General features: G+C 32.3%; 1 protein-coding gene across 1 annotated transcript in view; it reads right to left on the bottom strand.

Moving 5' to 3' along the window:
- Window positions 1-538: 538 nt before the first annotated feature.
- LOC133184397 (N6-adenosine-methyltransferase non-catalytic subunit-like) overlaps window positions 539-18,383 on the bottom strand; it is a 147,696-nt gene continuing 129,851 nt past the window's right edge. Inside the window, exons 2-11 of the mRNA XM_061319455.1 lie at window positions 6,440-6,506; window positions 4,193-4,272; window positions 3,348-3,444; window positions 3,074-3,127; window positions 2,798-2,885; window positions 2,477-2,567; window positions 2,192-2,330; window positions 1,848-1,940; window positions 1,566-1,682; window positions 539-1,369 (exon numbers count right to left, since the gene is read on the bottom strand). Of these exons, the coding sequence (XP_061175439.1) occupies window positions 800-1,369; window positions 1,566-1,682; window positions 1,848-1,940; window positions 2,192-2,330; window positions 2,477-2,567; window positions 2,798-2,885; window positions 3,074-3,127; window positions 3,348-3,444; window positions 4,193-4,272; window positions 6,440-6,505 (1,395 nt within the window). The 5' untranslated portion in view covers window position 6,506 and the 3' untranslated portion in view covers window positions 539-799. The remainder of the gene's footprint in view (window positions 1,370-1,565; window positions 1,683-1,847; window positions 1,941-2,191; window positions 2,331-2,476; window positions 2,568-2,797; window positions 2,886-3,073; window positions 3,128-3,347; window positions 3,445-4,192; window positions 4,273-6,439; window positions 6,507-18,383) is intronic.

Raw genomic sequence — 18,383 nt, 5'->3', positions numbered from 1 at the left:
AACACAATCCTCTCTTGAGTCTTTTGGAATGACAAACTTTGTTGGATTGGCTTACATGTATGACCTTGTCAATTAGACCCTATGTAAGGATGTTGGTAGTCAACCAGACAATTTACATCCTTTGATGTTTGAATTAAAGTAAGAGCATCAAAGTTTTACAACTTCTGACCTAACTCCAAAACCACTTGCAGCGTGACCCAAAGTACAGATGACAATTTTAGGGTAATTAGAAATGAAAAATTACACATAATTTTTTTGCAGAAAGACAACAATCATAAAAGTTATCCATCTTGGTGGTAGAAGCATAATTAGACGAGTTTGTGTGCTACATGTTAATATAAACACTATTGTACATATTTTTTTGCCATCAATAATTTATAAAGAAGTTTAAGCTTTACTTCAATAAAAAAAGGGGAACAACTTGTACAAATCTGGTTTTATGCCTTTATTCTAGAGAATTTGTTTTTAATCTCAAGACAGCATTTCAAATTTTCATTACAATTCCCCCCCCCCCCCAAAAAAAAAAATAATCCTGCCATATTACAGAGTATCTTTCAAGCTTCACTAATGACATTTTATTTACAATGAACATTTTATAGTACAGTGTGATGTGTGGTGATGAAAAAAAATCATTTGAATTCTCATGTACATTTCATGCCATATATGCACTGAGTCAGGAAATGTTATATCTTTACAAAACAACAGTATATCATTATGGTATTAAAAATCAATAAAGAGAAACAACATATCACTATTACATGGCCCATTAAAAATATGTATACTGTTACAGTACATGTATTCATCTTTCACCTCCTCTCCCTTTAAAACCACCCCCTCTTGAACGAGACCCTCTTGAAAAAGAACCTCCTCTAGCACCAGAAAATGAACCTCTTGAAAATGATCCCCTTCCCTGAGCACCCCCTCTGGTACTGGAGCCTGCTCCCCTTGATCCTCCCCTAGAACCTGATGTCCCTCTCCCACGGCCATCAGAGGACCCTCCTTGTTGTTTGTTTTTAGGAGTGGGAGACTTTGGTCGAAGTCTTTCAATTTCCTCTGAACACCCAGTCAGGTAGTCATTGGGGTTCTTGTTGAAATAGCCTGAGTATACACCTGCATCAAAGTTTGTACTGGTCAGTTCTGGTCCTAGTGTCAACCACCCTGCTCTGATTGTGTCGTCTCGCCCAAAAACGTGCAAACGGCGTCTGCCGAGACAGAAGTGCTCCATGATATGAAATATTTCGACTGGTTTGCTTTTGCTGCCATATTCAAAATCCTCCTCTATGATCAGATCAATGTCCACATTGGCATGAATGAAATCTCCATCTGTGCTTCTTTTAACTGTGCCTTTTATTCCCATTAAACAATGCTCCTAAATAAATATTCCAGGAATTTTACTGTCCATGTAAATAAGTACATACAAGATTATTAAAATTTAACCTTATAATATACATGTACATAATTTTTTTTATTAGTTTATTCCAGATCAAAAGCTCTGAAATATCTTTAATGTAGGGACTTGGGGTATAGAGGCTTATCACAATAGAGTTCAGTGCAGTTATGTATACCTTAGTTCTCTGAAGAACAGCAGAAGGATCCAAAGGTCTCTTCTCACGTGGATTTTTGTGGTTTGTTTTTATCCAGCAGATGTCTTCACATCGTCTAAACCCCCATCTCTTCAGGCACTAGGAATAAGAATAAAAATTACATAAGCTTTGGGACTTAACTAAGTGCAGCATAATAGCCCTAGCCCTAGACTATTTTGACATTTTCAAAGGCCAGACAGTTTTTCAAGGATTTCTTGTAAATTCTATAGATGTCAGTGTGAAAAGGAAGACAACTCTTGGTACCTGTCTGCCTCTCTCCAATCCATCTGCATTTCCACACCACAACCATAAGAAGGACCTCTGGGCAGCCACAGCAGGGATATTCAGCCTCTCGATCTAAAACACAGAAAACAATTTTAATGACTCAGTACTATTAAGAGATTCGGCATTGAAAAGCATGACTAAAAGGCCTCCAAAATGCATTTTAAGGGAGACAATTCTTATTTAGGTCCAAAAATCTCCAACAATAAAATTGGGGAAAAATTTATAAAGCAGTCATTAAATACACATAAGATGCAGATATGAAGAGTGGATTCCTAGTTAACAAAAGTAATTCACTAGAGTACTAATTTGTGAAAAATACCCACTTCATCCCAGTTCCAGTATTTGTCATATACTGCCCCTGTTGACCTCTGGTATTCTTCTAATGGAGGCTCCACAAACATGACATCAAATTTACATCCAAGTTCACCAAGGTCAAACTCTTGAAGGTCACACTTTAAGTACCTGGAAAAAGACACAAAGTTCTAGGATACAAAATTTTAGTCCCTTTCTGACTTGTGATAAACATGCAGTGAAATAGTGCTAACTACCAAGCAGTAATTCTACTATTTATTCTTAAGTATTAAAAAATAATATTAATTGAAACTAACATAGGAGGTGTGTTTGTTTGGGCTATAAGCTCATCCTTTAAACGAATCAGTTCTCGTAACTTAGGATACTCCTCAAATCGGTTGGCAAGACCTAAGAAAACAAAAATGACAGTTAAGCTACTTCAAAACAATGTAATTCTCCATAACCTCTGTTGTTACAATACACATTTTATGCTTAGCCAGATGTCAAATTAAAGGTAGCAGAGATGCTTAGCAACTATAATCTTTTCAACAATGATATGTATAAAGTTTAATAAAGTACACCAACATACTGCCATGCAGTACATATATTTGATTTGTGAACTGTATTTCAGGTTATACCAGTATCTCTGATGAAATTCTGTGGCCTCTCCCCCGTATCCACAAAGTTCTGACAATAATCATTGTGAGGATTAGCACTTTGTGTTCCCTGAAACAGAGATATCTCATATATTTATTTCCATTCACACAGTTGCAGGAATAAACAATTTAATGATCCGATATTTGATTTGTTTTCAGTAATACCTTCTTAGAGATATTAGGTGGTCAAAGAAACAGTGCACTATTGTACTTAGCGGTATTAATTTTTAATTTACACGGTTTGAAAATGTAACCTACCTTTAAAAATGTACTTGAATCTTTGTAAAATTCATCTTCTTGGTCATTATCATTCTAAAATTTAAGTGTAGAAACAATTCTAATAACAGCCTCAGACAAACATGTACATGTACTATACAAGTACCGGTATTGCCTATATAGAATAGTGTGACAAATGAAACAAAATCTTTACACAAATTCAGATAATTAATTAGTGTTTCATTATAATGTCATATGGGTAAGAAACACCACAATCTGCAGAGAAATGATCAAAATGTTGTGGTTAATAACTCACCTCTGAAGAAGCATTTGATTTCTTGTCATTAGATTCCTTCACCTCTTCTTTATTATCATCTGTCTTCAACTTTTTAGAGGGAACTGCATCACTACTACTGAAAAATATTAAAAATATATAGAGAAGGTCTAGGATACATATTTTAAAATTTAACACACTTAAAATTACTGAGTATTGCAAATGAATTTTCTGATTGTAAAACAGGCCAAACATTTTGTACAAAAAACACAATTCCATGGTATGCACTATAGCAGAGGTATTCCACTACAAGCAATATATGACATACTGTTTCACCTGGGCATAATCTGGGATAAGTGCATTTTTGCAATTAAAAATTTGCTTTCATTCTTAAAGGTATACAAAATGATGCTAGCTCAGCTGGAGTTTTTTGTCACTGAATAGAAAAATAAAATGAAAAGTAGATCTATAGAACTATATGCATATACAAGTATGCCAAAATTCCATGCTCCTTCCCCAGGCCATCAATAAAAAAGTTTTTGTTTGAAACTGGGAGAATTAAAACCCACAAAATGATAAGTTATGTGACATAACATACAATGCAGCCATTTGGGATTTGGAGATTGGGCCAGCAACTAGATAAAAGTTTTGTCTTCTGAGAATTAAGGCACAGATAAATCCCTGGAATCTGCCCTATCATGATACATGTAATTGTCTGACATTATAGAAATTAAAAACACTTAAAATGAACAAGTGCAGTGTCATTTTTTTTTTAGTGCTCATATGTAGATTTTAGCTACAAATGAATATGAAACAAGTTACCTGCAACCCTGAGGTTGTTATGTATGTCAAAAGTTACTATAAAAATTAAAAATAAAAAAAAATACTCTGAGCTTTTTCTTTTGTGTGAAGATTCTTCCTTGATATGGAGGACTTCTTTCAAACCATGTGGTCCTTCAACTCCAAACTATATATAACAAATGTAAAGAGGAAAATATGAATTTAACATTGTAACTATTAAAAGCTTAACAGAAAATATTTTAAATATTCAGATTTTTCCAACAACAGAAATAGAACAAATTGTTGGAAATTGTTACTTTAGGTATCAAAGTAGTCAGAAAGTTTTCTACAGACAAAAATTATATTTATGAATATTGCTCAGCTGCAATACACATTGTGAAATTCATTGATAAAATATATCATTTTAAATATCTACATTCGTCAATCAAATTAAATTTTTAAAGCATAAATATGTTACAGTGAAGTCGCTAATTACGGGTCACATCAGGCTGTTTTGTTGATATTTTGCAAAGTTGTTCGATTTATATTTTATGCAACATATGTATTGAAAGTACAAATAGTGAGTCATCCATTACATCCAAGAGCCTTTTTATTTTCAAAATAGGTAAACGGGAACAATATTTATAGGCGTATTTCAACAAGGCCTAGTTTCCCCACTTACAAGTCATTTTCTCCATTTCCGGGTCATGTGACTTCATGGTCTTGTAATATGAAGGGATCGTTTGGGAACACGATTTTTATGATGTTGAAGCATAAAAGAATTCATGCAGCTCAGAAAAAACAAATAATCACAGAAAATAAAATTTTTAATTAATTCAAAAAAAAAAAAACGAATTGCAATATGCAGTAAAAAAAAAATTAATAATAATAATAAAGAATAACTATATCATATATCTGTTACAATTAATATGAAAAAAGTACTAAGAATATGGTTTAACCTCAGTGTCCTGTGGAATGTTCAATATATTCTTTTTATTTCAGAGAGTTCAGAATTAAAAATCTTTTATTTTGTAAAATGTGTAATTTATAAGGATTTAATTACTATCCCATCCACCAACTCTTCACCATCTCATTTTGTGCGGCAGGTGGGGGGGGGGGGGAGTGTATAGGAGGGACTTGGAACCAGTTGTCAAGTGGTATCAGCTGTAATATCTCACATGTTACAGAAAAATTACAAAATAAAATGATTTTTCTGGACCTTAAATACATGTACAGCCTTGGATAACAATGAGGATTCAGAATAAAAATAATTATTTTAGGATTAAATTAAACAATTAAAGTCTAAAAAATGTATTTGCAAGGTAAACTCAATTTTATTTTTTAAGACATATTTTCCAGGTAGAATAGTTTTAAAACTCAGGATAAATAGATGGTTGCCACTCGGTTTTGTACATTGAGTTTTGACATATTCCATGCCATGAGATTACGTGAACTGCAAATGGAGAAACTGCTATAGTTTGATTTATTAATCAGTGTAATTTTATTTGAGCAGTGATCATTGTGATTGATTTCTGAGTTATAACTGAATACATGTGCCATTACTTTCGAGCTATTATTGTTTATCTAGAACTTTTATATTGGCCATCCTGCGGCGAACAAAAACGAAAGTAGCCTGTCAACGAAGCAAAAACATCCCTGTCGTCAATGCGCACATTTCATAATTTCATTTGTCAGATGCTCAAAGTTGATTTTCAAAATTTTGCTATTGATTATAGACAGAAAGACCAAATTTTTCATGACCAGTGTATTTATTAAGTTTTTTGCGCTTTAATCTTAACAATATGGTTTGAAATACACACAAGTGACCCGGAATCGGAGATGACCCGGAATTGGCGACTCCACGTACTGTATAGCATTTTCTCATTCTTGCTCTGTTTACTGCAGAATTTCATTTAAACTAAAACTTTGTCTTGCACTATAAAGTATGACTTTCGCAATCATAATAACTCACATTCCATCTTGACTTCTGATTTGATTGATTTATATCAGTAAATTGTCAACATATTTATGAAAGGTCAATCATTGGTCGATATTACCGTTTTACAATATTTGATAGAAGATAACCAGAACAAATTCGAGTTTTAACAAAATCTTGCCAAGAAACTCGTCGTTATTTCAAAAAGTAAATAACCACCCATTTCAACTAAAATTATTTAATGAAATAGTGAACATCTATTAAATGTAAAGAGTAACTGAAATGGGTCCACTGTTGCACAGAATTGGAGAAAACTAACTACATACTCATGATACTGTTTTGTTATCTATTAGTATTATGGAATATGAATCGTTATCTTTATCTGTCTTTTACTAAACTCAAAGAAAATAACTTTTACCGCTTTTGCAAGAATTTCTTTTCGTTTCTGCGAGCGCTCTCTGAGTTTTTTCAGACGATCACCCATGCTGATTTTTTTCCCCCAAATCTTAAATCTACTTTCGTTTCAATCTCTAATTCAGTCGTTCTCAGATTTATTCGTTTGAATCAAAAAATATCATAAGACCCGCGGTGTGTATTCGGGGGCGGGGGGGGGGGGGGGGGTTTCCTGTGTACGAACACCTGTGGAGACTATCGAGAGAATTTTCTCCTCCTTTTCCGTATCAATATTCCTGGATCTGCCTTAAGTTTTAATTCGATTGTTGAAATATTTGTGTATTACAGCATGCGCTATAAATTTAAGATAATAGGCAATATTATTGTCTTGCACTAATTACCAATTTTCAATTGCCAATGAGTACATGACTAACTGAATTAGTCCTGTGCTTATTGGCAATTGAAAATTGGTAATTAGTGAAAGATAATATCTATAACCAACGGCAATCAGCAGTTGGCAGTCGTAACTATATGGAATTGTAGAACAGAATGTAATATAGTGGAGCTTCATTTCTTCAGTCCAAGTCGGAGAAGGAAGTGCAAATAACGTGATGCAAATAAGAAATTACTTCGCATGTATTATCACGAGTTTTGTTAAGAACATTTCTGTAGTCGTGTACTATTTGCATCATTGTCTTTTTTAATATCAAATAATATCAAATATAAACACGAGCTGGAGAATTTATAATGTTAAACTAGAATAATTTCTCTTTAGAGCTCACGAAGACACGAAAATAACATTAATATTAAATGATTGATACAATAAAATAATATTACACAAAGGAGTAAGGAAAAGAATTACTTTTTCAGACTTAAAACGGTCTTGTGCCAATCCTTTCTGGTTTAGAGAGTTCCATGCCTATAAAATCAAACACTAAGATATTATACAAAGTCTTGATTTGGTAATTTTATATAGATCTACAGCAAATGGATTTATTTCGGAATGAATTCCACGAAAGAAGTAATGGAGCAGGCAATATTTATCACCATAGTAGAATTTTTCATTCATATGGAGACGCCACTACTTGCCGGTGGAGAGCTGCAAATTTTGACCTATACTTTGCACTCAGCACTTAGGTACGGAAGCGTATTAGGGCCGCAGCAGTATCTTTTATTAATTTGTTTTAACAAATTACTAATTTGTTATAACAGATTACTAATTTGTTATAACAGATTACTAATTTGTTATAACAAATTATCAATTTGTTAAAACAAATTACTAATTTGTTAAAACAAATTACTAATTTGTTATAACAGATTACTAATTTGTTATAACAAATTATCAATTTGTTAAAACAAATTACTAATTTGTTATAACAAATTACTAATTTGTTATAACAGATAACTAATTTGTTATAAGAAATTATCAATTTGTTATAACAAATTACTAATTTGTTATAACAGATTATCAATTTGTTATAACAAATTATTAATTTGTTATAACAGATTATTAATTTGTTATAACAGATTACTAATTTGTTATAACAAATTACTAATTTGTTAAAACAAATTACTAATTTGTTAAAACAAATTACTAATTTGTTATAACAGATTACTAATTTGTTATAACAGATTACTAATTTGATATAACAAATTATCAATTTGATATAACAAATTAATAATTTGTTATAACAAATTATTAATTTGTTATAACAAATTGGTAATTTGTTATAACAAATTAATATTTTGATAAAGTGAAAGTGTATACAGATCTATGGAAGCCAGATGAGATCAGAAATCTTTTTATAAGTTGGATTTGTGAAAATAATAAATGTACAAGCTCTGCAGCTACAGCTTTTAACCAATATGTTAATCTGGATTTACATCTTTTAGCATTTAGAGTTTTCACTGTCAAACACTGTTGTTATAAAGATACAATGCATCAAATTCTTTGGTTCCTATTTACTTATTCTTAGGAGCTCCATTTGAATTTTGTCCTCCTCCCCCACCAGGGCTCCGTCCTTGACTCCCATCTACCAGGTCATTGCATCCCCGTTCGTATGCTAGGAAAAAATATCTTATCAAAGACATGTTATTTGGAGAGGGAATTTTTCCCACCCTGAATCAACATGTTCATTATAATATGTTTTTTTTTCAATATGTCTTTTATTTTATTTCATTTTACCCCCCCCCCTCCCTCTCTCTTTCTCGATTCATTCTATACATGTACCAAATGATTTATGCCTACTGTTCAATCCAGTTTATGTATCATGAATAAAATATATTTTAAACTAAACCGCCGTTCCTAATGCATTAACCTGAATCTGCTCCTCTGGTGAACCTCCTTGGCCCCAATTTATGCTGGGGGCAATAAAGGCAACATTGATAAAAAATGAATTTGTAGATAAATTATCATAGAAAAATTGATAAACACTCTGTAATAACCTTTTCTGAAAACGAAAATAAACAATATTCTTGAGTGGGTAGTACTTCGTAAAATTTGAATTTAGATACCTTGTGAAATTTTTTCATGTATGTATGTAATTTTTATAATCAAAATACGTTCCTTTTGGAAAAGCCCTCGAAATCCCACTAAAGCCTTCATAACTTATTTTTGGCTGAAAACTTTGACAGTTGTTTCTTCAAATTCATTTGTAATTTGTATCCTGGTTGTCTCATATAGGACTACTCATATATTTTACAAGAAATCGTTCAGCAATATAATTTGTTATAACAATACACACAAAATATTACACATGTGTAAAGAAGGAAAAAATAGGTCTTCTCCCCTTTTGACCCCTGTGTTGACATTGAAAAAAAGTGTTGATTTGAATGGACGACGTTGAAATCATATTTAATTGTCCGGAACTTCGAATTTTTCTCGAAGGATCCAAAATTCTGTATTTCTTCTACATAATCCCTGGGATGCAGCTATTCTTTTAATTGTCTAACAGAGAAATCTATTCCAAGGAACTGACTCAAAAAAAACAAACAAACAAACAAACAAACAAACAACAACAAAACAAAACAAAAATTTAAAAAAAAAAAACTGCAATTAAACAAAAATTAAAGTGCTTTAATCTAAGTTGCTAATTCATCTAAATCCACATTAACATATTGATCAAAAGCTCTCCAAAGCTTATGCTTAACGTGTTCATAGAACCGATTTAAAATAAGATTTCTGATCTGATCTGATCTGGCTTCCATAGATCTGTATTCACCTTCATATTTTGTAAAAAATAATAATTTTTTAAATCAAATTAGTAATTTGTTATAACAAATTACTAATTTGTTATAACAAATTACTAATTTGTTATAACAAATTACTAATTTGTTAAAACAAATTACTAATTTGTTATATCAAATTACTAATTTGTTATATCAAATTATTAATTTGTTATAACAAATTACTAATCTGTTATAACAAATTAATAATTTGTTATAACAAATTAATAATTTGTTATTACAAATTGATAATTTGTTATATCAAATTGATAATTTGTTATATCAAATTAGTAATTTGTTATAACAAATTAGTAATTTGTTATAACAAATTGATAATTTGTTATAACAAATTGATAATTTGTTATAACAAATTAGTAAGTTGTTATAACAAATTAGCAATCTGTTATAACAAATTAGTAATCTGTTTTAACAAATTGATAATTTGTTATAACAAATTGATAATTTGTTATAACAAATTAGTAATTTGTTATAACAGATTAATAATTTGTTATAACAAATTGATAATTTGTTATAACAAATTAGTAATTTGTTATAACAAATTAATAATCTGTTATAACAAATTAGTAATCTGTTTTAACAAATTGATAATTTATTATAACAAATTGATAATTTGTTAAAACAAATTAATAAAAGATACTGCTGCGGCCCTATTACGCTTCCGTACTTAGGGCCAGTGAGTAGTGAGGGACCTTTTTCGTGTCAGCACCTAACGGGACCTCGGTTTATACGGTCTCATCCGAAGGACCGGTCTCCACATCCCACAGTGGAATTCGAACCCCCGACGTAAGGATAATCTCCTTACTCCGCGACTCTAGAGCAAACGCTCTAACCACTGCACCACACGGGCGACAAGTGATAAAAGTCAAAACCAAGATGGTAACTCACTTAGAAACCTTAAAAAATCAAAAGATAGTCTATGTTGTGTTCTGAATGGCCGTTTTGGTGACGAATCGAAGGACTGTACGTTTTATTAGGTCACCCGAGTCACTCATAATCTGTTTAACCAGTTTCAGTCAATTTTAGCATAGAGCATCTATGGGCAAAGGGAAACAACAATTGTAAATTTTATGGTCCCTGCCCCCTAACCCCCTGAGGCCTGAGGGACGGGGCAGAAACAATCAAAATCTCTGCAATTTTCAAAAATTTTCTTTACTTCAGAATCTGGACATCAACGTGTCAAACTATTGTCATCATTATAACAAACAATGAGTCCTTTACCAAAATTGTGAAATTCATGACCCAAGGTTCAATGGTTCTAGAGTTAAGGTGGGGCTCTATTGATCGTGTAGTGAAAATGCATATATTCTTTGAAAGCTTATTCTCTCACTGTTTATATTTAGCAAACAAACTATGTGCATGGTTATAATGAGCAAGGGTGCCTCCTCCAAAATTGTGAAATTCATGGCCCCTGGTTCAGGAGTTCTGGTTTTAGGGTGGGACTCTACTGATTATATAGTGAAAATGCATCCTGGGCATCGAGGAGATACGGGAAAAAGACCTTGTTACTAAGTGATGACGCGTTCGACGATTTCAAAACCTTTAGTGCATAAAGAACACATGGAACATGGAACGACGCTCTTTATGTACCGAATGCCTATTTATAGACAAACTACTGAGGATAAAGCTCAGCCAGTGGTAATGAAAACTTGATTAAATCTGGAAAATCGTGTAGTATAGACGAGTTTCTGTATGAGGTACTTAATGAAGTATAAAAATTTACAATAGATGTTTTGTACTTTGATAACGGAATTATACCTTCAATATGGCGTAAAGGTTACTGAAGGACCCTGTCACAATTGCCTTCAATTGTGTTGGGTTCTTTTAAAAAAAACCTTTACCAGTCTAGTAAATGGATGACCTTTGCCAATCAAGAAAAACAATACTTTATAACAATAACAATTTATTTACAAATGTACAAAAAAAATCAAAATATAACTCGGGCTCCGGTGGTATCGAGGCTTAGGAGACATCAGATGAATGGCGCACAGTAGACATCAGATGAAACACACAAGAAGCTAGTGCAAGGTCATAATGTCACAGAATGATCACTAACACGTCTCCCAAACGAAGAATCATATTCATATAACATGTCGGCCGGAAGTACCAATCATCACCGGAAGTAGACGTCATCGGATTCAGGAAGTTCTCTCATAACGTAGAATTAACATCAGGGTGGACTATCTTCATCTACTAAAAGGTCACTGGATTGTAGTCACTCACACTCATAAATGCAAAAACAAAAGGCCCAGGTTTCAAATGATCCACACAGGTACCAGTAATGCATCCCATTTCCACACAGCATGGGAGCCGCCCAATCCACTAAGTATGGGTCATAATTTCACACCGTCCACACAGTTTGGTGTCCAGAACTAATCTGACAAACCTGGCCAAAACCCTGGATAAGTGTAACTATTAATATCATCAGACTTGACAAACGGGTTTACCAAGCGATGCCGCAGCTCTTTATGCTAAAATTCAGTGACCATCGATGCGTGCAAAGTTAAACACTCCCCAATGTATGGAAGAGCATTTGGAACAATATTTACAATATTGTGACAGACCCATCCTTCGACCTCTGTTTCCATTGAACTGTCGAGGAATAATTAAGCTTTCTCTCTGTTGTAACCAAAAGTTACAGTTCCATTCTGGAAAAAAAAACAAAAAAAAAAGCAAAAACAAAAAAAACAAAAACTGGTGACGTACTTAGACGATAGTGATCTCTTCGTCGATGAGCAAAACGGATCGTATTTAGATTATGTATTTACACTAAATAGTATATAATCAGAAACAGAAACTCTACGTTTGTTACTTTCATTGATTTAAAAAAGGCATGTGATATGGTAGACAGAGAGTTCATGGTTGATACAGCTTACTCAAGAATGGAGTGGATGGGCATTTCTACCAAGCGGTGAAATCCTTGTACCGAAGTACCGAGTCTTGTGTTCGTTTAGGTAACTATTATATCGACTGGTTTAGCTGTATATCGGGAGTTAGACAGGGAGATAATCTTTCACCAACGCTGTTCGCCTTGTTCATCAACGACCTTGCTGTACAATTCAAAGGCTCAAACAATGGAATCCAAATCAGGGTTCACAAATTCATTTGAATGACCTTCTTTATGGAGACGATTGTGCAGAATGAGGCTGACGTGGACGGAATGCTCGATATTGTTTCTAGCTAGTGTAAGAAGTGGAGTCTGTGAATAAACTCTACCAGATCAAAAATAGTACACTTTCGGAAAAGACAGCGAAGAAGAAACGGTCATGTATTCAACCTAGGAGAAGAATGTCTTGATTACTCATCTTGTAAGTACATGTATCTCGGTACGTTGTTCGCTGATTTTTTCACATTCAATTGGAATGCGAAATCGGGTGGACTCACACTGTAGGATCTGTTATATCCAAAATACATGTACATACGAATAAATCAGTGATATTCAGAACATATGAGAAAATCAAACTGTACCTAAGCGTAGTTGCACCTATTTTGGACCACTGCAGTGGAGCATGACAAATAATATTGAATTTGTACAAAATCGTGCGTTGCGGTACCTTACTGGTGTGCATCGGTTTACTCCAATTTAAGTTGTTCAGGGAAAAAGGGCTTGGCCCCCCCCCCTTTCATTTCATCGTTATCAGGTGAATATTATTCGCCTATGGAATCGACTCGTTAATATGCCAGACGACAGACAGACTTATAAAACAAACTTTCTTTGTGGGATCTGGAACAATATAATCTAACAACACAAATTGGTATCATGCTGTCAAACTCATACATGAATCTCATGATATGTCTGTTTATTTCCTAAATCGCACGATCTGCAATTTAAATACAGTGGAAGAAAAACTTCGTCGAAAATTTGTCCAAAACGTCTCAAAACTTTAAACACAACAAACGGTAAAGAGTGATTTTCAAACAGAAAAATATGTCTCTATGGCTATTCCAAAATGTCATTTTTCTATACATATACTTTGGCAATTGAGATGTGGTGTGTTACCCATAATAATTGATTCAGGACGGTAAATGGGGAGGTTTTATCTGAAGATTGTGTACTTTATGTTCTTCAAATAGTGTAGCAGATGAATGTCACTTTCTGTTTCATTGTACTTCGTATTCAAATCTGAGAGCAATCCCTTTTAACACTCTTTATTAATTTACTAACCCCACTGTGATATGTCAATTTTCGACAAAACCAATTTTCTTTTATTTTTGTCCAGGCAAACCGCAAAATTCTTGTACTCAGCATATACAATGTGCTTACAGACAGTGTGTTGTTTATAGTAAACGCCATGCGTAATTCCACTGTTTTTATTGAATATTATATTGTTAAAGGCCGGGTTTTTAAATTCCAATTATATGTGTATTGTAATGTTGTGATTGTACATATAATAATATATAAAAATATACTATAATAAACCATTTACTTACATTTACAATATATATGCAAATACATGTGCCTAACCATGGAACCTTATATATTTTTTTATATTTATATGACTGTCTTTTATAATGAAGTGAGAGAACACTTCATAGTCATATAAATGTATGAATAATATTTATAACCCTGAAATAAACCCTCAGATTACAGGTTCCTCCTTTTTCCAACAATTTAGACCTGGCCTTGAGTGCCAAAATGTCTTCTGCCTCTTTTACTATTTCCAAATTGTCTGGAAATCAATTTATTGTTTTAGAGTTAGAAACCGCATTCTATTACGAGAAAAAGGATGCTAAATTTTCCATAGTTCTTTGAAAACTAATAAGTTAGAGTCCATTAAGAGTACACAAATATCAATTGACTGACCTTAAAGCTTAACATGATGATGGATGTGGTCTACGAAAATTCCAATCTTTCTGCAATATCAGAAACTCTGATTTGCTAAATCAGTAGTATTAAGAATTCTTGATTATATCCAAATGTAAATACATGAAATAAATCAAGATTTTCAAGAATTTGACAAAGTGCTCAGAGCTATTCTTCATCTTTCTGCAACTTTAACATGAAATATGTCTTATATTCTACATTTAACCTAAGTTTTATAAATTTTCAGGTTACATGCATTTAAATTTTCCAGACATTTAGTTCTGAAAAGAAAAACGCCAAAATTTCTTCAAGTGAATGGACTCTATTCCCTACAGGTGGTTGTCACCAACCCCTGCATTCTAGATGGCTGATGCTAATTAAATGGACATCAGATTTACTTTTTTCACACAAAATGAGGATGGAATATATATTTTTTTTTATTCTGCAAGGAACATGTATGACACCAAAACTTTTTAAATATTTATTTATTTATTTTAGGGATGGCAGTTTGTAATCGGTTAACCGGTTACTCGGTCGGAACGATGGTAATCGGTTAGAAAATATGTAATCGGTTAGTCGGAAAAAAAATAATATATATGTAAATTCAATTTAAAAAAATACAAATAAAATTTTCTGAAATGTTAGCATGTTTACCTATCTATTTATGCTGATTTGGAGATAATTAGGCTCTCCAGATTGACATCGCGTGGGGGTAATTGGTCACTTTTCGAGTCGTTAATTGTTGTTTAAACACATGTTGTTACCTACCCTGTCCTGTGTTTCTTTAATGATTTTAATTAAATGATCGTTGACTTCTGAGAACTGATTATAATGTGTACCTTACCTCCTCTATCCTTTGCTTTCTACCTAAAAAATTTAGAACAATTTTAATTAAATTAAGAACAGCAAATCATCATCTCCCAGTTGAGACTGGGAGATGGTTTGGAATTCCCAAAAATGATAGACTCTGTAATATCTGTAATAATGGACAAATAGCTGATGAGTATCACTATATTTTAGAATGTCAATTTTTCTCAGAATGCAGAAAAAAGTATCTACCGGGTAAATATTGTAATAGACCAAATTTCTACAAATTCTCAGAATTGTTGTCAACTGCTGACTCCAAGGTATTAATCAAACTATGCAGCTACATAGATAGGGTATATGAACAAGTCTGTCCTCCATAATTATTATTATTATTATTATTATTATTATTATTATTATTATTATTTTTGGTTACTTTATAATTTGAATGTATTTCCGCCATTTCACGTGTATCTTGTATATTGTTTTTGTATATATTGTACATAGAACCTCATGTACCATTAAGTACAGCTATTTGTAAGAACCAGGCAGGGGGTGATTCATGACCATCTCAGATTTTTTGGAAATTTGGATATGTTGCTTTATGGACCAATGGAACGTCATTGGATGCTATGATTTTATTGGCCAACCTTTGTTGCCATGGAAACCAGACGCCATGTTATAGTAAAAGGCTAGCAAGCAACAAATAGCAAAACTGGTCAATTTAGCTATAATTTAATGAAGAAACAGTGCTTCTTCGATGAAAATAACACAAATGAATCTTTTTTCCCAGGAAGTAACATAAAAAATATTCAATTATTACCATATTGTTAAAATTGTTCATCATTTCTAAAAAGTGTTAAATTTGAGTTCATTTTGCTGTGTTTCATGAAATTCACCTTTTACATTTTTTCTTAAAATCTTGCACATTTTAACAGAATATTATGAAAAAATCCCACAAATTCAGAAATTCTGATTATATATGTTAGAAAGTGCACATTATGAACAATTAAAAAATTAAATAAAACCCATGGGTTTTCTTAATATATTTTGTTACCATGGCAACAAAATCTCCCGAAAAATTCATTTTTTGACAAAAAAAGCATAAACCATCTCATTTTTGTTGTATGTTAATGAAGATATACCACTTATGCAAGAATTTTGGGAATATAAAATAGGGAGTACACATCTTATACATTGCAAAATTAAGTTAAACCAATTAGTTTTATAGATAATTTGCTACCATGGCAATGGAATATGTCTAAAATGCATTTTTATTGAAAATAACAAAGATATATCCATACAATGCCAGAAAAAAGAATAACCGCTGTATATGTCACCTAGCACATTTAAATAAGCATAATTAAAAATTCATCTTAAATAATCATTATATATGTCAAAAACAATCTTTGGTTACCATGACAACGGACTATAATTTACTTTTAAATATATATAAAGCAATGTTTGATAACCATATATAACAAACATGATTTTTGATGAATCTTTTTTTTTTTAAATAAAAGAACACATCATCTTTTTTCTGTACCAGAACTACTTTTTTAAACAAATATTTTTGTTATCATAGTAGTTGTTAATATCTATTCATTGCAATAAACTTAATAAATTTATGCTATAACATTGTTTTTAAAACAAAAAATTCATTGAGTCTTTTATTTATTTGGACATAATTTTTTTCCCCTTCCAAAATCAAACAAAGCTACATGCTTAAACAATTATGTTTCCCTAAAATCAAACTTTGTACAAACCAGAAGTCTCTGATGAGACTGTAGCTCTACTGGTCTGTTTGTATAACAAAAGAAAAGTAGCACTTGGATTTGAAACATTGCAACATGCAACAATAAATAGAATTATGTATCTTAATGTAGTCTACTTCTGTGCCAAGTTATATTGAAATCAAATGAAAACTGTAGGAGGAGTAGCGTTTTGAAAGTATTTCACGGAAATTTCTATTTTTAGTAACCATGATAACACCATTCACCCAAATAAAAAAAAACAGAAATACATATTATGTATCGTAGTGTATTCTAACTGTGTGCCAAATTAGATTGAAATCAGACCAAAATTGTAGGAGGAGTAGCGTTTAATGGGAATTTCACAAAAATTTCTACTTTAAGTAACCATGGCAACACTGTTCATCGAATTCAAAAACCAATCCAAAAAATTATGTATCTTAGTATAGTCTCCTTGTATGCCTAATTATATTAAAAGCAGACTAAAACTGTAGCAGGAGTAGTGTTTTAAAGGGATTTCACAGAAATTTCTATTTTTAGTAACCATGGCAACACCGTCCATCGAAATCAAAAACCGATGCACTAAATTATGTATCTTAGTGTAGTCTACTTGTGTGCCAAGTTATATTGAAATCGGATCAAAACTGTAGGAGGAGTAGCGTTTTAAAGGAATTTCACAAAAATTTCTATTTTTGGTAACCATGGCAACACCGTCCATCAAAATCAAAAACCGATGCACTAAATTATGTATCTTAGTGTTGTCTACTTGTGTGCCAAGTTATATTGAAATCGGACCAAAACTGTAGGAGGAGTAGCGTTTTAAAGGAATTTCACAGAAATTTCTATTTTTAGTAACCATGGCAACACCGTCCATCGAAATCAAAAACCGATGCACTAAATTATGTATCTTAGTGTAGTCTACTTGTGTGCCAAGTTGTATTGAAATCGGACCAAAACTGTAGGAGGAGTAGCGTTTTGAAAAATTGTTTACAGACAGACGGACAGACAGACAGACAGACAGACAGACAGACAGACGGACGGACGACGGACACCTTACTATCGCATAAGCTCTTCTGGTCTCTGACCAGTAGAGCTAAAAATTGCCTTTTCTTCTGAATTCAAGCTTTACAAAATTTGTTTTTCAAAGTTTTAGGCCATCCAAAGTTTTTTATATGTTTAGCATCCTCATGTGCTTTGGTTTCAAAAATGAAGATCAGAAAAAAAAAAACAAAAGCAGGAGTCCTGAAATTGATTCTTTTGGTACAAACCTTTGAATTCTGTCAATTTCTTTATATATTTTCTATAATCTGTCAAATTAGGTATATAATAATCATTTAATACATTGATTTTCCTACAGAATAATTCAA

Source organism: Saccostrea echinata, unplaced genomic scaffold (assembly GCF_033153115.1).
Source record: "Saccostrea echinata isolate AGI-Se365-2 ecotype Australia unplaced genomic scaffold, CSIRO_AGI_Sech_v1 ptg000010l, whole genome shotgun sequence".
Lineage (NCBI taxonomy): Eukaryota > Metazoa > Mollusca > Bivalvia > Ostreida > Ostreidae > Saccostrea > Saccostrea echinata.
The sequence above is the reverse complement of the archived record's forward strand: the minus strand, read 5'-3'. Positions and strand labels throughout refer to the sequence as shown.